This window comes from Hemicordylus capensis, chromosome 1 (genome assembly GCF_027244095.1).
Source record: "Hemicordylus capensis ecotype Gifberg chromosome 1, rHemCap1.1.pri, whole genome shotgun sequence".
Classification (NCBI taxonomy): Eukaryota; Metazoa; Chordata; class Lepidosauria; order Squamata; family Cordylidae; genus Hemicordylus; species Hemicordylus capensis.
Window position 1 is genome coordinate 413,526,778 of NC_069657.1, and position 23,916 is coordinate 413,550,693.

At 42.7% G+C, this 23,916-nt stretch overlaps 2 protein-coding genes across 3 annotated transcripts in view; one reads left to right on the forward strand and one right to left on the reverse strand.

Annotated features, from left to right (window-relative positions):
* Positions 1–20,505, reverse strand: part of IARS2 (isoleucyl-tRNA synthetase 2, mitochondrial) — a 69,353-nt gene extending 48,848 nt beyond the window's left edge. For both annotated transcript variants that reach the window (XM_053308863.1, XM_053308873.1), the window contains exons 1-13: positions 20,484–20,505; positions 18,532–18,896; positions 16,187–16,309; positions 15,219–15,372; positions 13,472–13,620; positions 13,335–13,384; positions 13,120–13,229; positions 12,948–13,038; positions 12,000–12,115; positions 10,235–10,404; positions 8,427–8,517; positions 8,151–8,302; positions 6,501–6,661 (exon numbers count right to left, since the gene is read on the reverse strand). In XM_053308863.1, coding sequence (XP_053164838.1) covers positions 6,501–6,661; positions 8,151–8,302; positions 8,427–8,517; positions 10,235–10,404; positions 12,000–12,115; positions 12,948–13,038; positions 13,120–13,229; positions 13,335–13,384; positions 13,472–13,620; positions 15,219–15,372; positions 16,187–16,309; positions 18,532–18,732 — 1,568 coding nt within the window. In that variant the 5' untranslated portion in view covers positions 18,733–18,896; positions 20,484–20,505. The remainder of the gene's footprint in view (positions 1–6,500; positions 6,662–8,150; positions 8,303–8,426; positions 8,518–10,234; positions 10,405–11,999; positions 12,116–12,947; positions 13,039–13,119; positions 13,230–13,334; positions 13,385–13,471; positions 13,621–15,218; positions 15,373–16,186; positions 16,310–18,531; positions 18,897–20,483) is intronic.
* A 686-nt stretch (positions 20,506–21,191) lies between these two features.
* BPNT1 (3'(2'), 5'-bisphosphate nucleotidase 1) overlaps positions 21,192–23,916 on the forward strand; it is a 31,034-nt gene continuing 28,309 nt past the window's right edge. The window contains exon 1 of the mRNA XM_053308931.1: positions 21,192–21,339. The gene's annotated coding sequence lies outside the window, so the exon portion shown is untranslated. The remainder of the gene's footprint in view (positions 21,340–23,916) is intronic.

Genomic DNA, 23,916 nt, shown 5'->3' on the forward strand with positions numbered 1-23,916 from the left:
AACCAGGCAGGAAAGGAGATGAGGATTGCACTGCACTGGGGAAGTTCTTTGATAATATCCAGTGTGGGGTTTTCCTCACTAGTGAATAGCCATAATTAAGCCTTTTACATATGGAATTAAGGAGAACTTCTGGAGAGAATTACTCTCTACATTTGCAATAAAGATCTCACAAAGTATTCCATCCCCTGAACATGTGCTCGGAGAGGTTCTTTCTTCATACTCCCCAACTGGATTCCCTCAGGCATTTGTTCTCCCTGGAATTAGGCTAGGAATCAGCTTCTATTTCCTCTGCCATCTCTTTCCAAATTACAGCTTCAAACCACAAACATTCTACCATATAGACCTCATCTTGGTTTCAAGTATGCATATTTAACTCATTTCAGCATAGGAAGGCAACAGTTGTTTGCCATAGGGGAGAACTCTGGTCCTCTAGTGGACATGAGTAAAATGTTTTGCCCCAAGTTGTAACTTTTCTGCTACTTCGCATAAAACCTGACAAAGTGTTGTACATCTAAACAAAACCCGAGCAGTTTGCTACTGACATACCACAGAGATTCACAATTCAAATCACTCTGAGGGCCACTTTTTTAAGAACTCCCCCACCCCCCAGAACATGTCACTAGTTAAATGGGCAAAAATTATAGCGTACTGGAATCTATACACACGTACCACAAACAGAACCAAAAAGATCCCCCACCAAACTGTTCAACGAGGAAGAAAGGAATGACCACAATATAATAAGAGTTACTATGTTAGAAAATGTATTCAGTATGGATCAGTTGATGAATATATAGATAGCACAATTGTATTATCTAGAATAATAGCAATAGCAATAGCACTTACATTTATATACCGCTCTATAGCTGGAAGCTCTCTAAGCGGTTTACAATGATTTAGCATATTGCCCCCCAACATTCTGGGTACTCATTTTACCGACCTCGGAAGGATGGAAGGCTGAGTCAACCTTGAGCCCCTGGTCAGGATCGAACTTGTAACCTTCTGGTTACAGGGCGGCAGTTTTACCACTGCGCCACCAGGAGCTCAGTGAACAATGGGATCCATAGTAATAAACAATGGGATCCATAGTAGAAATAAACACATAGATAATAAAGTCCGCAAACTATATATCAAAATAGAGCAATGGAGTCCAGAAGGTGAAAAATATGAGTGAAGAAGTCCACACACTACAGTGACCTGACGACAAAATGTATGGGAACATACAGTTTGGTACAATTCTGTTTTTAAAAGCTTATTCTCAGTTAAACCCCCTTTACTCACTGCACCCTATAGTGAATCGCTCTCCTCACAACACTACTGTAGATGAATCTCTTAGTCTTCTTTCCTTTTCTCTCTCTTTAGAGAAAAACAGATTGCTCACCTGTAACCGATGATCTGGTAGTGATCCGTTGCAGTCATAAGAATGGGTTCTGCGCCTGCGTGGGACCATTCAGGCAGAATTGACTAGCTCCTCGAAGCGCTTAGCCCTGCCCCCTGCACGTGGTGCATCTCTTCAGTTTGGGCAGGCTATCGTTTTCTCCTCAGTTCCTGGACAACCAACATTGAGATCTAAACGTCGTATTACAGCAGAGTACATCTCCACAAGGTAAGCAGTGTTATTCTCACTCTGCAAACATACCTGTTGTCACTTCGCATACTGCAGTGGGGATGGTGGGAGGATCTTATGACTGCAAAGGATCACTGCCAGATCACTGGTTACAGGTGAGCAACCTGTTTATCTGGATCGTGATCCATTGTAGCCATAAGAATGGGTGACTAACAAGCTGTCAGTCTAGAGGCGGGCGTGGTATGCTTAAGGTAAGACACTTTTCAGCACACCCCTCCCAAAGCTGGCCTGAGCTGTAGAGCGAAGGTCCAAAGCGCAATGCTTGACAAAGGTATGGTCAGAGGACCAGGTGACTGCAGTGCAGATGTCTCTGAGTTTGATTCCTGCCATACGGGCAGCAGAGGTAGCATAAGCTCTAGTAGAATGGGCCCGTAAGGTTTTAGGAGAGTCCACATTTTGATGTTTGTAAGATAACAAGATCAACTCCACGATCCAGTGGGACAGTCTTTGTCTGGAGATCTGGCAACCTTTTACGTTACAAAGGTAACTCACAAAGAGTCATTTTGTCTTTCGGTAGGGTTTCATCAGTTTCAAGTAGAAAAGGGGAGCATGTCGCACATCTAGGGAATGCAGTGAGTGCTCGAGAGGCATCGTGGGATTCTGGAAGAAGGTAGGCAAGACAATGTCACTATTAATATGGAAGTCAGTGACTATTTTAGGTCTGAATTCAGGATCCATGAGTAGCACTATCTTATCCTCATGAAATTTAGCATAAGGCATATCTCTCTGTAAGGCATTTAATTCACTGACACGGTAAGCCGACATTATGGCTAATAAAAAGGCCTCCTCAGTGTCACCAACTCAGGGGGTGCCATAGCCATGGACTCAAATGGAGACTCCGTCAGGGCTGAGAGAATGAGGGAGAGGCTTCATTGATCAGTGGGCCACTGGACTGGCGGGTAAAGGTTGTTTAACCCCTTGAGGAAACTCTTTGCGTCTGGGTGAGAGAAGATGGTTTTCCCGTCCCATCCAGGATGATGGGCAGAAATAGCAGCCAGGTGAACCTTGATGGAGACATTGGCCAGGTTCCTTTGCTTTAGAGATGTAAGGTAGAGTAAAACTTCCCAGGAAGTGGCGGCACGAAGTGGGAATCCGCGTTCCTGGGCATAGAGTCTGAACTGTCTCCACTTGCTGTTATAGTTCACATGAGTGGATTTCTTCCAGTTGTTTAGGAGAATGTCAGTCACGAGCCTATCCTCCATGTGGTCAAGTTGAAGGTTTTTAGGTCGGGATGGTGCAGTCTTCTGCTTTTTTTGTAGGAGAAGGTCTTCATGTTGGGGCCACCATGGGGCAATCAAGATGCAGTCTGCAGATTCCTGAAGGATTTTCGCTAGTACCCTGTTCAACATGAGGAGGAAAAATGTATAGAAACCTTTGACTCCAATTGAGTTGGAAAGCATCCCCTCTGGAGCTGGGGCCGATTCCTGCCCTTGAGCAGTACTGGGGGCACTTCTTCGTTGGTATGGCAACCAGGTCGATTTCTGGTGTGCACCAGGCCCGGAACAACAGGTGAAGGTATTGAAAGTTGACCTCCCATTCATGTTGGTACAGATAGAGTGAACGTCTGCCAAGATGTTGTCCACCCCTTTGAGGTGGATTATAACTAGACCTATTTGTCTTGGTATGACCCAGTTCCAAACCTGGAGGCTGAGCATGCAGAGGGAGCAGGAGACCGTTCCTCCCTGACGATTTAAGTAGACAACAGCTGCAGTATTGTCTAGACTGATTTGGATGTGTTTCCCTGCCATGGATGGCTGAAAGATTTGAGAGCCTGAAACACCGCTAGGAGTTTCAAGAAGTTGTTGTGCATCTGGCATTGGCTTGGAGACCATAGACCCTGAGCTTGCAGGGCCCCGCAAGGATGCGTCTGTCATCAGCTATGCTGAAGGTTGGGGTACCTGGAAGGGGACCCCAGAAAGCAGGTTGGTTAGCTTTGTCCACCATTGTAGGGACACAAGGACCGCTGGTGGAATCATCATCAGCATGTGTGTGCTGTCCACATTTGGACGAAATACAGAGAGAAACCAAAGTAGGAGATGTCGAAGATGTAGATGGTTAAGTGAAAATGGTGGCGTTGCACAATGCAATGAGTCCCAACAACCTCTGAACTTCATGGGTTCTCTGCATGGGTTGGCCCACAAATGATGTTACTAGTGTCTTGATTCAGAGGAAGCATTCCTCGGGCAGGAATGCCTTTTGAAGTTGTGCATCAAGGACCGCCCCTATGTAATCCATTCGTTTGGCTGGCTCCAACCTGGACTTCGACCAGTTGACCTCAATGCCCAGTTCCTTCAAGTAAATTCAGGACTACTGAAACCTGCGAAGCTAACTCACTTCTTTATCTGCTTGCCAAGAGCCAATCGCCCAGGTAGAGAAAAATTGCTATACCTTGCACCCAAAGGTGAGCAACAATGACAGCCATGCACTTCATAAATACATGGGATGCCGTTGCCAACCCAAAGGGTAGGACATTGTTTTGAAAGATGTGATGACCCACTGTGAACCTCAAGTATTGTCTGAGGTATTTATGTTTCTTATGAGGGCTCGATTCCGAAGGAGGCTTCGGTGCCTTAAATGTGTTGACAGAAGTAGTCGAAGAAGTCCAGGTTGAGGATTTAATCTGCGCAGTGGCAGTCCTCGACACCGGCTTCAATACTGTGCTTGAGACCAACTTCAACACTGTGCCCGACGTTGAGGGTTTGGGGGATGCTGGTATTGGAGTCCCCGGGTGAAGTGCTTCAACACCATAAAGAGCTGTCCTCAGCCGAAGAGCTCTGTTTTTTCTCGTTTGATGCGAGAAAGTTAAACAGATCTTACATGTAGAGGTATTATGCGCTTCCACCAAAGTAAAAATAACTCATGATCGTCAGCCAATGGAAGCTTAGCATTGCAGTTGAAGCAACATTTATAAATTTTCTTTTTATCCGTAGTGGGAAATAAGAGATTTAAATATACTCAAGTGAAAGTTCAGGTCCAAATCCAGTCTGTATGTCATAACCAAGAAATTGATTTATCGTTTCACCAAGTTGTAAGGATTTAGAAATAAGAACTGTATGGTCCAGTCTGAGGTTGAAATACATTAGTCTATTTTTTATTATTTTCTCACAGGGAAAATCATTCCAAGGAGCTGTGTGTCCGAGGTACTGATACAATGGCGGTCAGAAAGCAACTGAAGGGAAAACACTAGCCTGTCCAAACTGAAGAGATGCACCACGTGCAGGGGGTGGGGCTAAGCGCTTCGAGAAGCTAGTCAATTCTGCCTGAATGGTACCAGACAGGCGCAGAACCCATTCTTATGACTGCAACGAATCACAAGCCAGATCTCCCTCTTTCTCTGCACACCCATGTATGCTCTTCACTTTCTCCCTCCCCATCCTCATGCACACCACCACCAATCTCCATGTGTTATCTGCTCATTTTATGTTGGTCTTCCTGCATTTCCATTTCTCAAACTATTTGACCACCAATATATTTCCCTGCCCTATAGGGGCCTCGGCACTTCACTTTCAGAGCTACACTTTCTTCACCCACAGGTCTCCTTGTACCATTATTACGTCATAGGAACATAAGTACAGCCTTGCTGAAGCAGGTCCAAGGCCCATCTAATCCAGAATCCCGTTTCACAGAGTGGCCCACCAGGTGCTACCGGGAAGCCCACAGGCAGTAGCAGTACAAAGTACTCCAGGTGTGGCTGCATCATAGTTTTATATAAGGGCATTATAATATTAGCAGTTTTATTTTCAACCCCCTTCCTAATGATCCCTAGAATGGAATTGACCCTTTTCACAGCTGCCGCACATTGATTTGACACTTTCAACGAGCTGTCCACCACGGCCCCAGGATCTCCCTCCTGGTCAGTCAGCGACAGCTCAAACCCCATCAGCGTATATATGAAGTTGGGGGGTTTTGCCCCAATATGCATCACTTTACACTTGCCAACACTGAACTGCATTTGCCACTTTGTTGCCCACTCCCTCAATTTGGAGGGTTCCTTTTGGAGCTCCTCACAATCTGTTTTGGATTTAACTACCCTAAATAGTTTGGTGTCATCTGCAAATTTGGTCACTTGGCTGCTTACCCCAACTTCTAGATCAGTTATTAATAAATTAAGAAGCACTGGTCCTAGTACAAATCCCTGCGGGACCCCACTTCTTACTTACTTCCATTGTGAAAACTCTCCATTTATATCTACCCTCTGTTTCCTTTCCTTCAACCAGTTGCCAATCCACACATGAACCTGTCCTCTTATGCCATGACTGCTAAAATTTCTCAAGAGTCTGATGAGGAACTTTGTCAAAAGCTTTTTGGAAGTCCAAGTATACTATGTCAACCGGACCACCTTTATCCACACTTTTATCTTCCTTTCTCCTCTCTAAACTCACATGCTCTCTCTTTTCTATGGGCCACACCAGGTCTCTGCATCCCCATCTATCAGTTCCCACCCCACTTTTCCTTTCAGTTTCTCACACACATACATTCTAATTCTCTTCTACAAGTTAGGCAGCAAAAGCACACGTGGCTTTCACTCTCCCAGCAAATAACACACGAAAGGAGTGGATGATAGATTTATCAATATGGCATGGCTGGGTACAAGAGGCCACAGCAACTGGCACCAACTCTACCACACTCTCCTAAAACCAGCAAAAGGAAGTGTTTGCTTATGGAAAGTACGTGCATCCAGCCAAGTTCCCGAAGAGACACAACTTGTTGGTCTGCTGCAGGCAAAACAACACAAATGAATTCTTGTGTTCACCCACACCTATGGACTGAGTAGGCATGGAAGCTGCAATCCCTACACTTGCATTAAGCATTCCTCACAGAGACAGTCATTTCAACATTAATTTTTGAAACAAACAGAAGCCCATGAAACTCCTACCTGTTTATTAAGGGTTCTCCTGTTGTCTTATGGTAAAAAACTGGAATGGGAACACCCCAACGCCTCTGTCTTGATATACACCAGTATGTTCTTCTGTCCAGCATGTCTAGCATTCTATTCATCACTGAGGCTGGGACAAATTTTACTTTCTTTAATGCCTCCTGTAAAATATTCAGAAAGAGTTAGAATTCAACAAGGTTTGATGGCTCTCTCAAATAAATGCTACAAGTGCAGGATCACCAACATAGCAGATTTCTTTTACAGCTCCGACTTAGTGCCCAAATAACTATTGGTTAGGAGTCTTGCTGAAATGTTACATAGAGTCATCCCTCGTCAACCGTGAGGGTTCTGTTCCTAGAAAACCCCGTGATTAGCAAAGGCATTAAAACCAATGTAAAACAGGGGGTTAGGGTACGGAGGTCATAAAAAGACCAATAAATAAATAAATAAATAAATCCCCCCCCCTTTCCAAATCACCAAGCGTCAGCAAGAGGAGTTAGCAGATTGAACCTCTCGAAATCCTTTGCATCCCCCCTTCCCCAAAGCACTAAAAGGCAGTTTAAATGACTTTAGTTGGCGGGGTCAGCCAGAGGAATGAGCAGGCTGAACCTTTGAAGCCCCCAAAGCTGGGGGGGGGGGAAACACCCCAACCAACCCCAAATTTGCACCTGCTAACTTGGCAAAGAGGCACCTTTTAATGTGGTGATTCTCTTTATTTAGCAGGGGGAGAGTAACTAGCCCTATCCACCCCCAGCACAGTACCTCCAGTGACTGTTGCTGCGATCTATCACATGTTTCTTTTTAGATTGTGAGCCTTTTGGGGACAGCAATCCATTTTGTTTATCTTATTTATTTGTTATTTATCTGTGTGAACTGCCCTGAGCCGTTTCTGGAAGGGGGGTATAGAAATCAAATAAAACAAATACATAAATAAATTACTAAAACATCTTGCCAGCCATAGATACTCAGGTGGCGGTTGACGAGACCTGTCCCAATTTCTCTGCCGCGAATACTCAAAACTGTGATTGGGAAACCTGCAATTGGGGAGCGATGACTGTATTTCGCAATTCAACCCACATTTACAGGTGCTGCTAGTGCAACATTTGCACAGTTTCAAACATACATCTCCTGTGTTGGACCTTTATATTGAGGGATCAGTTGCAGATAACTATAAATTCCCTTTTGGACCTCCCAGCATCCAGCACACATTTTAAGTTGCCAGGAGATTGGATGTTATACTCTCCTGCTACCTCATTAGTACCTCTTGCTACTAGCATCCAGACTAGTACTTCAGCAAACAAAAGAAGTTCTGCTAGTACAACGGAAAGCTATGATTTTCACCAACTTCTCCTTCTGCAGCCCCCTGTAAATGTGTCCTCAAGGGTTGAGGGACTTTCAGGAGTTGCTTTTGGGGAGCTGCAGGAGGCAGCAGTGGGAAGCAATGAAACGGGAAAACAGCTCTTATGCGAGCTGAACATCTCCCTTTTTCGAAGTATTAGTCTGGATGCTATCCACTGTCTCTTCAGTGTCACATTATGACCCCCATCTGGAATGGTTCTAGTGGCATGAAGTAGTATTACTGGAAAATACTCAAATGAGTATTAACTAAAAGGTACAGCAACTTATACACAGTCCAAGTCTATCTGGTACCTGAGCAGCAGCCTTGAGGTTTGCTGTGTTGATGAACCACTGCTTGCTGGCACGAATAATCACTGGCTTTTTCGTCCTCCAGTCATAGGGGTAGCTGTGTATGCATTTCTCTTCTTTTAATAAATGTTTTGCTGCTTGAACCATCTGAATGACTGTGGGAGGTAGGAAAAGGCCACTTGTGAATGTCAAATGCCAGAGCCTAGCACTTCTCTTGTCAGAATAGGACAATTTCTTTGCTGTGCTTTACTTTATTTTTGAACACATAACGATACAGACCAGCATCATTTCCTTCTTCAAGAACAGCTTTGTTCTGAAGCTCAGGGCCTGCAGCTTCTGTGAAATGTCCATATTCATCCACCAGACAATCCTATAAAGAAGGGTGGTAAATAAATAAATAAATAAATAAATAAATTTTAAAAAACCATTAACCTTGCGTAAACCCCTCCTGTATTCTCCCAAAGACAACCACAAGGCTCTGTGGTCACCAGGAGTTGACACCAACTCAATGGCACACTACTTTACCAGAAGTAAAGTACATTGTAATTTAGTAACGTAGACATTGAATCATTAGAGACAATCAGACTCCCAATAATTTAGTAAGAAAGTGACATTGGCTCTCTCCCTATGAAAATGGAAACAATTTGTCAATTTCATGGGAGGGGATTGCTTAATGTTCATACACATGTTTAAACTGTTCTCTAAGGGTGATTAATCACCTGGTGTTCCAGTCTGCCATGCTTTGTGTAATAGTTAACAAAGTTGTGGCCCTTTTCTTCTATACTAAGTCTACGTGTTTTCTTGAGCTGGGGTCTGGGGACAATGTTTAATTTTTGTTTTAAAATGTTTTTAAATTGTTAGTTGTTTTATTGTTTTTAATTTGTTTTAGCTTTTCATTGTTTTATAAGTTGTTTTAATTGTAAACCGCCCTGAGCCATTTTGGAAGCGCGGTATACAAATTAAATAAATAAATAAATAAATAAATAAGAATATTAAAAAATCAGTTAAGCAACTGGCCAAATTCAAGAAAAGAAAATCCACCCAGAAAATGCTCTCAGCTTTAGATTTTACAGAATATCTAAGGAGAACCACAGTGTTGGGAAACGTTTTGGAGAATGACAGGGGTGTCTAAACAGCTATTCTTAATTAACACACATTGGGTATAATTAAGAAGTTGCTTGTAGTTGATTATAGCAATAACAGAAGAATTTGCAAGAGATGTTCTTTAGGGAATATAAATCCTTTTGAGGGCTTCTTCACAACACTTGTTAATGGATAGTTCTTATGACAGAATGAAAAATATCCTGTTGCCTTGGACAAGTCCATCAGGAACGTCATCCATTCCTGGACGGTTCAGTGGCCAGAAATTCAGGCTCAGCAATCAGATTAGCTTGGAACCAATGGAGCCCCAGCATGAACAGAAACCATTTCTGTTCATTGGGGGGCGGGGGGCAGTTTTCCCCATTTCTGCCTATTTTCCCCTGTATCCTAAGCATATCACACACCATTCCAGAAGGTTCCCAGCCCACAAGAGTGGCATTTCAGGAAAAGAGACAGTAAAGCCTATACTGCAAGCTGGTCCTTTTGCAGTTCATGGAGGGATACCTCCAATACAATGACTTAGATCTTAACATAGCAATCTATGAATCTTGCTAACAGTAAGGCTGGGCTTTCAGACATTTTGGAAGGCCCGAGAGGCCCATTTCCTCACCACACGGAGGCAGCCAACCTCAGCGCAATTGCCTCAGATAGTATGATGGTTGGGGTGGGGAGTTCTTTTAACTCCCAACCCAGCACTGGCACACAGGAGACTTGGCAGGTGGAGGGAATGCTGGGAGGGTGGGTTGACACACAGGGGAGTCTGGGAAAGAATGTGGGAAGGCCTAGAGTCTGTAGTTCTGGGAGGAACTACATCCTCAGGCATCCCTGCACTTTCCCCCCGTCTTCCCGGCTCTCAAAAGAATTTCCCCTCATCCTTCCCCCAGCAGCAAATAGCTGACATTAATATTTTTGTGTGAGCAAAGCAAAGCAAACAAACAAACAAAAAACCCCACAGGTGAAAACAAAAGCAAACAAAACCACAGTACCATGGGCAGTTGGTGATGAGAAGCTACACTGTAATCTTCCATACCATGAGCTGGGGCTGTATGAACTAACCCTGTCCCTTTTGACATGGTCACATGGTTTGCAGGCAAAAGCGGAGACTCCTTTCCGGGAATTGTGGGATGTGAGCACACACTACCTTCCAAATCTATACCTGATAAAAAGCAGAAGGAAACATGACAATCAACATTGAGGTGACCAGGAAAAAAGATAGGACTACCTATATTTTAGGATTGGAAGTGAGCTTACCAGTTTTCTGGTAATTGATCAGACTCTCAAGATGCCTGGATATACTGGTTTGTAAAAACCAAGGATAATGACAGTACTTCATTATAGCCAAGTTCATGCAACATTATGGCCAAGTTCATGTAATAAAGATAGTCGGCAATACAGCCAGGTACGATTCAGAATTGTGTGCACTCCCAATAACCACACATGTGGTGGTGGAAATCCCAGTCAGAGATCTGGAAAGGGACAGTGTGTGTGGTGCGATCGGAGTCGGGCACTGCACCAAGCCAACATTGGTAATCTTAGATCTGAAGTGTGGTGGCTCAGCATGGCACCCAACTATGAGCAGGCCTCGTCCAACCAGGATTTCTGCTGCCACATATGCATTTTTTAGGACATCACACAACTCTGAATCGTAACTGACTCTCCTCAGACTAACTTCACTGCTCATAAGAACATGGCCAATGACTACCTTGAATCTTGCACCTCTAGAGACACTTGAATATATTGCTATTGTAAAAAAACAAAGATAATGGCCATAATGGATTATAACTTTATTTGGCTGGACTTACACAAGCAAGTGAAACTACCAAGTTACTTCAGGAACCTCAACTCTATAGGAATCAAGTGTGTCCCCAATGTCAACAAAACTGAAGTGGCAAGGAATAAAGAACTAAATGCAGTTCCAGGATACAGCAGGGCTGTAAGGACAAAACAAAAAGAACACCCACCCACAAACATCCAGCACCTGGTTGCATGGATGCTTAGAAACCTGATTGTTGGCCATCTAGCATATGAAAATGCCTTATACCAAGTCAGAATATTGGTCCATCTAGGGTTTCAGACAGGAGTCTTTCCCAATTTTACATGGCGACAAATCCAAAATGGTTCACTAGTTGCTCTCCTGGTAGAAATATCAGCCTCAAACAAGTCTTGAACCTCTTGGAGGAGAAAACTAGAAAAAGACTAAGGAGTAAACCAGACTGTATAGCACTGATTTTAACCATGTCATAACACCAACCATCCAAATTGAAACTCCCTGTTCTTTCCAGGGAGATTGAAGTGCTAGAGAGATATAATGTACCCCAACCCCACCAAAAAGAAAAAAAAAGAAAAAAGGTTTAGCTTGGTTCACTCCATCTCTTTTCCCAGTAGTATGATTGAGAATGCAAGAGAGCCCAAGACTCTTACTGGGTTGAAATTTCCTCCCTGAAAAGTAACACTAGTGATCATCATTTTAATTATGTGTTGTATGCTTCCTTGGGCTAGCTTTTGGGCAAGAAAATTAGGATATAAACGTTTAGTTTAAAACAAGTTAATAGGCCCATTTGAAGACACTACTCAAGGGTCACTGCTAAGTTAATAACCGATTTAACTTTTGATATCATTGCTCTACCATTTATTCTAAGCAAGCAACAAGAACACACAGTACTCAAGCATCAATCAGCAAATGATGATCTCCAACATTTTAATATACTCATTTCTTAAACCATATATTCAGAGTTTTATTGAAGGGTTTACCTTTAAATGTTGAAATCTCATCAAACTGTGTGTCCAAAACAGCAGCTGTAGACTGAACTCTGTCTGCAGCTACAATGAAGTGTTCCCCAGTATCTGCACACTTCACAATGGAGTACCTACAATTTTATATACTTATTTTAATAGTTGTAAATTACAAAATCGTATAAGATAATATGAAAGCATCACAAAGATATCCCCAAACCTTATCCTGGTAGGTTTCCCAACCCCATGACAAGCCAAATGATGGTGCTGATAGGGAAATTTATGTTAAGATAAGGAAAATGCTTATGCCACAGGGATTCATTGTAGTAATCATGATAAGAAAAGGAAAATCCTAGTCTATTATTCTTATTTAGAAGCCTGCACTGAATGAAGTTACGGTATATTAGTTTCCCTAGAACTTTATATATTATCCATAGAGTTAATCCTACATATTATTCAAAACTCTTTTAAAAAGTGGGAATCAGACTTTTTAACAGTGAGAATCAGACTATTCACTAATGTAATAATGTAATTCACTGGCTATTCACTCCTCGGTCTCCATCACAGCTTAGAAAGAGTGTAAAATCTTGGCTTTTTGCCCAGGCATTTATTTGATTCTTTGCTGCTGCTCTTTGTACTCTGTATTGCTTTTATGCTTTTGTTTCAAATTTTTAATCAGATTTGTTTAATATTTTTCACTTAATATTTTAATTGTGTCTTTTTTACCATCTTGTTTTTAAATTTTGCTGTAAACTGCCTTGGGATTGTTTTAATGAAAGGCAGTATATAAATTTAACAATAGATAAATAAACATTGTGGTACTTACTTTTGAGTATATGCACCAGACTGGATTGCATATGCAATAAGGCTAGCTGAGCTCTAGTATTAGCAACATGTCACTACAGACATGGAGATTGAGTTCAAACAGTTTATGTACCCAAGAAAATGCAACTGCTAAATACATACTCTGAATCTGGCATATAACAGACAGCTTGATTGGCTGGAATAGTCCAGGGTTGTGTGGTCCAGATGATCAAACTCACAGCAGGTAATCCATCTATGGAAGAAAACAACTTATTTTAAAGAATTGCGTCAGTTTAACAAAAATTGAATTATTGACCACCATGACAACACATACCTAATATAGAAGCCAGTTTTGGAGGCAGTTTCAAAAAGGGAAATCTGATATATACAGAGCGACTAACATGTTGCTGATTGTATTCAAGTTCAGCTTCAGCCACGGCTGTACTGGATAAAGAACAAACATGAATTAAATACTTTAGACCAGAAGTCCTCTCTCTACCTACCCTCCCAGTTGCACCCCCAAAGTTAAGAAGTACGGCTGCTACTTACTTTGTTGAAGGAGACCAAAACACGGGTTTATAGTCCTGATAAATGTAATCCTAAAGTGGAAATGACAGTGTTTAGGTAGTCAAAACTGATCAGCTTTTTGTATGGTGCAACTCTTACCTTACCAAACGTTAACCTACCTTTTCATACATTTGACGAAAAATACTCAGCTGCTTTGCTTCATACTTCCTGTCAAACGTGTAGTAGCAGTTATCCCAGTCTGCCATTATGCCCCAGCGAATGAACGCTGATTTCTGTTTTTCGATTACCTTTTCTGCAAATTCTTTGGCTGGAAAGGGAAAAGGCACTTGAAGTGGTTAAAATGACTATGATAAAATGGGCTCAAGATGTGGGTCATAATATAGATATGGCAGCTTGGGAAAAATTATGGAAAATGGATTTAAAGTTCACTGCATGTTATACTGATGTACAGGTGGTACTTGACACCTAAAAAATTAGCACTAATGTATAAAAATGTTTCAAACAAATGTTGGAAATGTGGACACTGTGAAGGAACTTTTTTCCATATGTGGTGGTCCTATAGGAAGGCAAAGGCCTTTTGGGACATGATATATAATGAGTTAAAGAAAATTTTTAAAATGACATTTCCTTAGTGATTCGCACGGATTGGTGAGCGGGAAGTCAACATTTGCTTAATTGGATGTAACGAGATTGTTAAGATATTGTAAAAATCAATACCCATTTACCCAATTCTAGGGAATTCATGGACCATCTTTCCAAGGCTCACATGTTTTCACAAAGGCCCAGAAATGATCACACTCAAAGCTTGTTCTAAGCAAACACTAGCAAATGCTAATGAATGCAAGGGCTGAAACAATTAATGCTGAATTGCAGGGGTGTCGTTATAATTGAGCGGATGGTTTCAAAGAACCTGGTCCCCCAGCTCCACTCCTCCGTATTTTCTCCATTATCTCCCTCACTCTGAGGGGCCGCCAAGGAGTAGGGATGGACACGAACCGGTTCAGAAGTCCGGTGTTCGGATAGTTCCGCAGCGGGAGAAAGGGTTACCTTTAAGGAGCAAGGAGGGTGCCCATCCCCCCCTGCCCCATTTCCCCCACCAGTGCTGTCGTCAAAACTGCTGGTGTGGGACTGCTGCATACCTGCGTAAGGGGACGGGCAGTGGTGGGGAGGGGGATAGGTGGCGGGACCCTTTCAATGAGAATATTAAATCAGATTCACGGAAGTAGCTCTAGCTCAATATTCAGTACAAGTACTTAGTGCATTCAAAGTCTTGTTTTGATTCTCAGTCTCTCCAGTCATGGACCACAAGAAGGAAACCAGGAAAGCATTCTGACACTTGAGAGCTATATCCAAGACCTACTATTAGGCAGACTTGCTAGTATAGGGCCAAAAAAATTCTGACTTGGAATAAGATAATACTGTACTTTTTACATATATTGAAATGTTACTGATCAGGGCCCAACGACTTCACAATCATGTTTTCAACTTATAAATTTCTGTGTGTGTGTAAATAAAACAAGTGACTAACAAAACTGAGATCAGGAGAAAATTATTGCCTCTTATAATTCTGTTCTCCTCTGAAATCTCTTACAAAGCCCAACTCAGTCTGTTTCTCCTTATTTATACCAAAATAAATCTGAGCACCTTGTTCTCTGGCTTACAGAGTTTAGGACAGTATGGACACATTTAAATCGTATGCCTCTAATCCAGGAAGGTACTCTCAAAACCTTGGAAGCAAACAAATGATGTCCTTCTCATAAACAAGCCTCAGGTACAGACTAACATGCACAAAACTGCACATCCAAAATTATTTATTTATTTATCAAATTTATACTCCACCCAAACTTACGTCTCTGGAAAAAAAATTTAAAAAATCTTTCAGAAAGTTTCCAAAAGGCAATATACCTTTCTGTCTGATTTCCATTGCTGAAAGATTAGTTTCTTCATGTTCTGACAAGGCTTTCAACTCAATGGGCAATCCATGACAATCCCAGCCAGGCACATAATGTACCCTATAGCCTTTCATCACATAAAATCGATTTGTGATGTCTTTTAAAATCTAAAGGGGAAAAGAAGAAAAAGTCATTTCATATTTCCAAACCCACCCTTTGCAAGACAAGGAATCTTTCAGCTTCTGAACTATCATTTAATTTAAAAATGCTTTGACTGATATGGGAAGTGTATGTTTCTTACTTATTAGTATTTGCTAATTGTTGTTCTCAGAGCTTCTTTTCTGCAATCATACATATGTAGTATTAATTATGTAATCGCAATACCTCTCAACCCAAAGTATAAGCCAGTGCTAAAAATACTTAAAACTGCATTGTTTTCCTCTACAATGTAATGCTCTGAATAAAGCCAACCAAACCTTTTTGAAACACAAAAAGGAACTGATAGTATGCTGTCTGTATGGAATCCATAAGGAGGGAATTGACAGCTGCAAGCTGAGCAGCCTGAAGCACCCTAAAATGTGAGAACATGCTCTCTTCTCAACAGTAGGAACAAATAAAAAATATATATAAAAGAAGATTTGTTAGTGACTCGCACCTGTATCATAATGGAAACATGGCCAAACTGCCATAACATTAATTTCTGTCATTGTCCCATTCATTTAAGTCAGGGCTGCACAACGTCAGCCCTCCAGCTGTTGTTGGACTACAATTCCCATCAACCTTGACTGTTGGCCACTGTGGCTGGGAATGCTGGGAGTTGCAGTCCATCAACAACTGGTGGGCCAAACAGTGGGGCCCTTATTTAATGACAGGTGCATTCTAAAAAATGTTGTTAAATACGGAAAGGTAATAAACTTCTATAGACGTCACGGTGAACTGGGTACGCATGGAGGGGAAACAATCTAGGAAAGGTATACACACTTTATTCAATGCATGACCAACATGTGGGTCTCCATTGGCATATGGTGGTCCATCATGAAGACAAAACTCCTTCTTCGTTTTCCTTTCTCTTTGCCATGAATACAAATCTGAAAAGCCACATTTCTATGAAAAAATACAATTAAAAGCAATATTAAATGCATGCAGATATAACACATTCTAACCAAGACAACAGAATTATTGTATGCCAGGCTTGGCCAACTTCTGAATTCTCACAGGGCTCCCAACTGGAAAGAACCGAAGGCCAGAAGTGCATTCACCACAGAAGGAATTCACCTCCCGAGCCCTACCCACTGCAAACCTCATGAGCAATCCCTCCATAACAAAACTGACAATGTTTAACAGTGAGGACAGAGCACATGTGCTCAGGTATAGCTGAGACACTGCATACAAAACCCAAAAGAGAGATGCAATACTGAAGTATAACTAACCCTGCGAACTGAGCAAAGAGCCACCTTTTTAGCGGTGTTCTCTTTATTGAGCAGGGGGGAGAGCAACTGGCCCTATCCATCCCCAGCACAGCATAACTCCAGTGGCTGTTGCTGCTGTCTATCTTATGTTTCTTTTTTCAGTTGTGAGCCCTTTGGGGACAGGGAGCCATTTCAGACATTTAATTTATTTATTTACTTTATTTCTATGTAAACCGCTTTGGAAAACTTTTGTTGAAAAGTGGTATATAAATATTTGTCGTATTGGTAACAAACACACTTTTTTTCTCCTACAAACAAAAGTTATGGGCAAGTGTCATACCTTTGATTAAAATGTGGTAGTCTCACCAGGGCCCAGTTAAAATAGTCTTGGAAGGCTATACTTGGTTCCCAGTTGGCCATCCCTGTTCTACACCAGTAAAAGTGAGAGGCTGAAAAACATCCTCAGTTTGAGCTTTGGCAAGCTAACATCCAACTTTAAACTAATGGATGTTAGGGGTATCAAATGTAACACCTACAAATATGATTTTTGTAGACACATTCCTGCTACAAAATTAAAGCATGCAGGACCAAAGTAACACTCAGGGCATATCTACACAATACAGACTTTTTTTCATCTGTGTGCAGAATGAGTTTTGTTCTGGGCGGCAGTATCAAGGCAGAGTGTGTGCACATGCATTCAGAGTGGGGCCTTCCTGATTCAACCTGAGTGGGATCGAAAATTAACTGAGCGGACATCAAAAAAAATGTGAGTGCAAGCACGTGCACACACCTTAGAAGGAACACTGGTTGCATGCCTGCTTAACAGCAATGACTTCCTGCCAAAAATCCTGGGAGCTGCAGTTTAGTAAAGATAAACTTTATGTTGCCTCCTTCAGCCAACTACAGTTTTCAGGGTTCCCTGGGAACTGGGAAAAGCCATTAAACTGGTTTAAGACTATGGTTACCTCTTTATGGGAAGGGGGGGGAAGTGCTTAAACTGCTTCTCATGTATTATTTGACAAATACTTTAGAACAACATTGTAAGGTAGTCTGCATTACTATTTCCATCCTTCAGATGAGACCTTGAGGCTGAAGAGAGACTGGCTTGCTTAAAGTCAATAAAGTGTGTTAAACTGTGGGGTGCTGATGAGATGGCATGCAGACTCTTGACACAGAGCAGCAGATTGGACTTTACCTTCTGCAAAGGCACTCTTACTCCTGGACTTCCAGGCGGAAATCCAGGGCCTCCACACCCCCTGAAAGCCCCCAAATCTGGGAGCCTCCGGACTCTCACGGGGTGTGTGGTCACTGTCCCAGGTGGTGTAAACACTGTGGTGCACCATGAGCCTGTGCTGTGCCGGGCAGTCAAGCATGACTGCGACCTGCTCTGGGCAGCCGAGCATGAGGTCTGCTTTAGAGAGAGGGGGGAGTGAGTAAAGAAATGTGTGGGATGGGAATATGTTGCTGTGTTTCTGCTAATGCATATTTGCATACATATGCCTGTTTTATATTCTTACATTCTTGTAAGTTCAGTTTCTGTTTGTGCCCTCAATAACCCCCCCCCCCTTTTTAATGCTGTTTGTGTCGTGGTATGTATAGAGGAATGATGCTTAACTTGCAGTGTATTTGGGCTCCAAAAGCCTTTAGATCTAGGCTCCAAAATTACCTAGATGCACCTCTGACCTTCTGACTCCTTCCAGGAGCGGCTGGAACAATTATCCATTAATCCAGGGTTGCCAAAGCTATTCGTAGACATCTCCCCCTGATATTTTTCACAGTTTCAAGGCATTAAGACCCCCGGGATTGCTTTCCATTGTCACCTGATACTGGGGACTTCAGACTAGTCCTGGAGGGTTGGCAGCCCTTCTCGCATCCCACCCTCCCAGCTCCCCTTATTCACGCGTTCCCTCCCTCTACCTGCTGGATCTCCAACTCAGTTTCGGGCTGCAGGCGGCCGGGCAACTGGACGGGGAAGTCACTGCGGGGCAGCAATACGGTCTCGCGGTACCTGCAGTCTGGTTTCGCCTTTTGGCCTTGGTTCGCCCCGGCGGAGCTCGCCCAGCGTGCCCAACACCAGGCACGCTGGGGGGACCTGAGCAGCGGCAGCGCCCGCAGCATCTTCCACACTTGGTCCACGGGCACTTCCGGGTGCGCTACGGCAAGCAGCGAGGTTCTAACGGGCTCGTCACCGCGCTCGTCCAGCTTTCTGGTGGGTTGGGCTTTGATTTTCGAGCGCCCCCTAGAGTTCGGTCTTCCTAGTTTCAGCCACCCTAGAATGAGGACTGAGGAGAGCTCAGTCTAGCGGGTGAGATAACATCAAACCAAACTCCAAAAGCTGAAAAGAAATGCTATGTGGAATTCTGTCTTCCTCAGTTCTGCTCTGAAATCTGAGTCTGCCTAACTCATCTAATCTATTTACTTCATGTATTTTAGTCCCACCTTTGTCCTCACAGAGCAATTACACATTTTAAAAACAATAAAACATATATAGCTATCCATCGCAACCACAAAGTGACACAAGCAACAAAAACCAGACAACAAATAGTTTTTAAACATTATTTAAAAGCCAGTCAGTCAAAAGCCATACAACAGCTTTTAAAGCACAGGCATTTTGGGAAGCACAAGCATGTGAAAAATCGTGAGCCCTTTGCACATAGGACACTATTTTTCCTACCATTTGCTAAGTAAAACACTTTGATATTTTTAAAAGCAATGTATAAATTTGTTAAGCAATAATTTTTGCTCAGAAGAAAATCCATTATATGTTTCTTCAGAGCCTCAAAATGAAGAAATGGTAGAAATTGATAAGGAGGATACGGAAACAAATGATAGATGTTTAAAGGGGTCAGGGAGGGAGTCTCTGGAAGAACTGCACAAGATGCTCTGCCTGCTTCTTCAAGAATTCATCTCAGTCCGGAGTTACTCCCGATATTATTGTCTGCAATAAAAGACAAAAGTCCAGTTGCACTGTAAAGCCTGCCTTAACTATACTGCAAACCTATCTATGTGTGTCATTCAGTTTTGATTTCAGTGGAATAAGCTCCTAAGGCTGCAACCCAATCCTATGCATGCTTACTCAGGAATAAGCCTCATTGAATTCATCGGGACTTACTTCCGATGAGGTATGCATAGGGGCAAGCTGCACATAAGGATCGAACTGCAGCTAGACGCAGAAGCTGCCACGCCTATTATTGCTACTACAGTTCTTTCCGGTACAAGACTTGTAAGCAGGTGTGGAGTGGGGCCACTGTGTGAAACAGGATGCTGGACTAGATGGGCCTTGGGCCTGATCCAGCAGGGCTGTTCTTATATTCTTATGAGTGGAGTGGGGGACGTGCACAGAGCACTGGTACTTCTCTGATTCTCTGGCTGTTGGGGTGGGCATGGCCATATGGACTGTCATGGAGAGCACCTGTAATTTGCAACTACATCACTGCTTGTAAGCAAGACCTTCCTTCCTGTTCTTAGGACCACATGCAGTGTAAATGCTTCCCAAGAGCCATCTTGGCAGCAGCCAATCATCCGGCTTCGCTCTATTATTTATTTATTTGATTTTTATACCGCCCTTCCGAAATGACGCAGGGAGGTTTACAATTAAAAACAGAAACCATTAAAACCAATAAAAATTAAAACAGAAATATAAATATGAACACCAATTAAAAACATCTTTAAAAACAATTAAACTATCAGAACAATTAAAACCCTGAAAACCAGGTTAGCATTAAAACAATTAAAACTAATTAAAAACCCAGAAGGGCCAGGCCAAACAGATGGGTTTTAAGGGCTTTCTTGAAGGTCAGTAAGGAATTAATATTGCGAATTTATATCCCACTCTTCCTCCAAGGAGCCCAGAGCAGTGTACTACATACTTAGGTTTCTCCTCACAACAACCCTGTGAACTAGGTTAGGCTGAGAGAGAAGTGACTGACACTACACCACACTGGTGCTCTTCACTTTTTGCCCCAGGGCCCACTCCAACTTTGCAACGACCCTGTTTGTATACTATGTGAATTGTAAATTATTGTTATGAGTGCTGTGCAGGATGGTTGATTTTCATAAATCTCATTACTAAAAACACATTCCAAGATATGGTGGGATATTTGCAGTCTTTCCTGTCCCCATCTCTAACAACTTTCAAAAAGTCAATCAAGGCACAAGTGTTCACCCAGGCTTTTAATTAGACTTACTGTTTTGATATTTTAACCTGTTTTAAATTTTAAATTGTTTTAATGTTTAAATTGTGTTTTTATTGTAAACCGCCCAGAGATGTAAATTATGGGCAGTATAGAAATTCGTTAAGTAAGTAAATTCCCTTATAGCAGGCACAGGCAACCTTTGGCACATGGCAGCAACTGTTGTTGAACTACAACTCCCATCATCCCCATGCAATTTATTGTGGCTGGGGATGATGGGAGTTGTAGTTTAGTCAAATGGGCCGTAAGCCAGAATTTGGCTTTTTAAAAGCCAAATCTGGCCACCTAGTGTTGGAGTGCCAAAGGTTCCTTGCCTCTGGCTTATATTAAGTCCTAGGAAAAATCTAGCCACTGCTAACCACGCGTGGGATAAGGTGGGCTTTAGGACCCAGGAGATGCTAGTAGAGGAAGCGGAGAGAGTGTGTTTAATAGAGGAAGTCACCAGAGAGGGTTTGCCAACTTAGCGAGAAGGGAGCGGTAGAGCTGTTTACTGGTTGCAAGTCTGTTCAGTGAGCTGCTGTTGCGAGTGCAGGTAGGCTTTTCCTACTTAAACTGAAACATCTTTCATCCCTGTCGATCTGCATCATAGACCGTCATATATACATGTCAGCACTGGGTAGCTGTAAATACCACGAGACACGTAGTTGCCCTAATGGAAAATGTCCATTAGGTGTGGGAAGAGCCAGCAAGAGGAAATGTCAAGGGATCGGGGTGCATATGCAAAGAAATGTTGCATGTTTCGCTTGGGTCCTCCCGTTGCAGGGGACCCAACCCGACCCTCTTGAGCCCCACGATGTTGTCGGACTGCAGCCCACATCATCTGCAGCCGCAATGGCCGAATGCTACTGTGACTATGGGAGTTGTAGTCCGAAAACCAAGGCAGGGAATCCTTGATGGTAGAACTTTCCTGGGTGCATGGCCCAAATTACGTTATTTTAATTTGAATGACGCGATCTGAAATAACTACTGTTTGCTTCTGCCATAGTTATTATCTTGGCTTGAATCTTCACGGTACACATTAATATGCACTGAAAGACTGAGGGAAAATCAGTCTTTTTTACCATCCTCTGACTGCTGTGTATATTCTTAGGGGTGGCTAACATGGGGGTCTGCAAAACTGTTTCTGGGGAGGTGGGGAGATGTACACATAAAGAATAGGTAAATAGAAATCAAAACACAAGAAGTTGTATCCAAAGCTAATACTGGCTCAGTCTGGGGGGTGGGTGGCAACTGCCCCCACTCCTCCATCCCATAGTGGCTAAACTGTGTTTAAAGGGGGACTTCATCGGTATATAAGTATATACTGTTATGAAGTTGAGTTTATGGTTTTGAATGCCAGCTGGACTTCTCTTTTTGTTAGGCAGATCACTGACTGGTAGTCCAGAAGCTCAGTGGATATTCCAGAATGTGGCATTAATGGCTATCCAGTACCCTGAGTGGAAAGCCATTAAGAGGCTTGCAAGATGGCAAGTGGTCATGTCCACCTAATTGGAAGGGTTAATAGGAGAATATAAGGTGACTGGTCTTCCTTCTTTCTCCTCCAGGATGTGTGGAGAATAGCCATTTTGAGATAGGTATAGACAGGCACAAATAGAGTTTTGGAGAGTCTGGAATGGGCAGGGAAGTAAAGTATCTTAAGGTGTCATCTTTTTCCTCTGGAAAACTGATTTGCTGGTCTCAACTTGCAAATCTGCAAATAAACCAGATATTACAAAAACATCATAAACTTCCAAAGGGAGTTAGAATGCTGCACCTCTTGAAGATCTTACTGCCTGGAGAATTGGGGAGTGGGTGCATAACAATACTTTATCCTTTACATATTCAGGATGTTTCAATAGTAAACAGTGACATTTCCAGCATCTCAGTGTTTATTTATGGGCAGCATAGTTTAAAGAATCCCTGTCAGGTGGCAGCTGATTCCAGATCTGAACTAAAAGTGTAATCTTGGTTAAATACCTTCAATTGATAATGCGCTGGATGAGGGATAACAAACGGAGACTGAATCCAGATAAGATGGAGGTACTCATTGTGTGGGGTCGAAACTGATCTGCCTGTTCTGGATGGGGTCACACTTCCCCAGAAGGAACAAGTACGCAGTCTGGGGGTGCTTCTGGATCCAAGTCTCTCCCTAGTGTCCCAGGTTGAGGTGGTGGCCAGAGGTGCCTTCTATCAGCTTCGGCAGATACACCAACTGTGTCCGTTTCTTGAGACAGATGACCTCAAAACAGTGGTACATCTGCTGGTAACCTCCAGACTGGATTACTGTAATGCGCTCTATGTGGGGCTGCCCTTGTACGTAGTCTGGAAACTACAGCTGGTCCAGAATGCGGCAGCCAGGCTGGTCTCTGGGTCATCTAGGAGAGACCATATTACTCCTGTATTGAAGGAGTTACACTGGCTGCCGATATGTTTCCGGGCAAAATACAAGGTGTTAGTTATAACCTATAAAGCCCTAAACAGCTTGGGCCCTGGGTCTCCTTCGTTATGAACCCCACCGCCCATTGAGATAATCAGGAGAGGTCCATCTGCATTGCCATCGGCTCATCTGGTGGCTACTCAGGGATGAGCCTTCTCCGTTGCTGCCCCGAGGCTTTGGAATGCACTCCCTAGTGAAATAAGAGCCTCCCCAGCTCTGACAATTTTTAAAAAGTCTTTAAAGATGCACCTGTTCACCCCAGGCTTTTAACTGATACTGTTTTGATTGTTTTTAATGTTGTTTTAGAATATTGTTTAAAAAATTTTAAATTGTCATATTTTAAATTTCTTGTTTTTGTTTTTAACTAATGTTTTAATGTTTTTATTTTGTTGTAAACCGCCCAGAGACGTAAGTTTTGGGCAGTATAAAAATATGTTAAATAAATAAATAATGAAAATCGAGAGAAGAATCGGCTGCACAGATATTTCTCATTATTACCATATAAGTTGGTTTGTCCTCCACTGCTCAGTACTTCAGATTATGGTGACTGGGGAAAGAAGCTTCTCAGCTGTGGAGTTGTCTCTATGGACTGCTCTTCCTAGGAAGGCGCACCTGGAGTCTTCTCTGCTACCTTTTCAGTGCCAGGAAAAAGCTTCCTATTCTTCCCAACTTTTAACTGTGAATGCTATGATT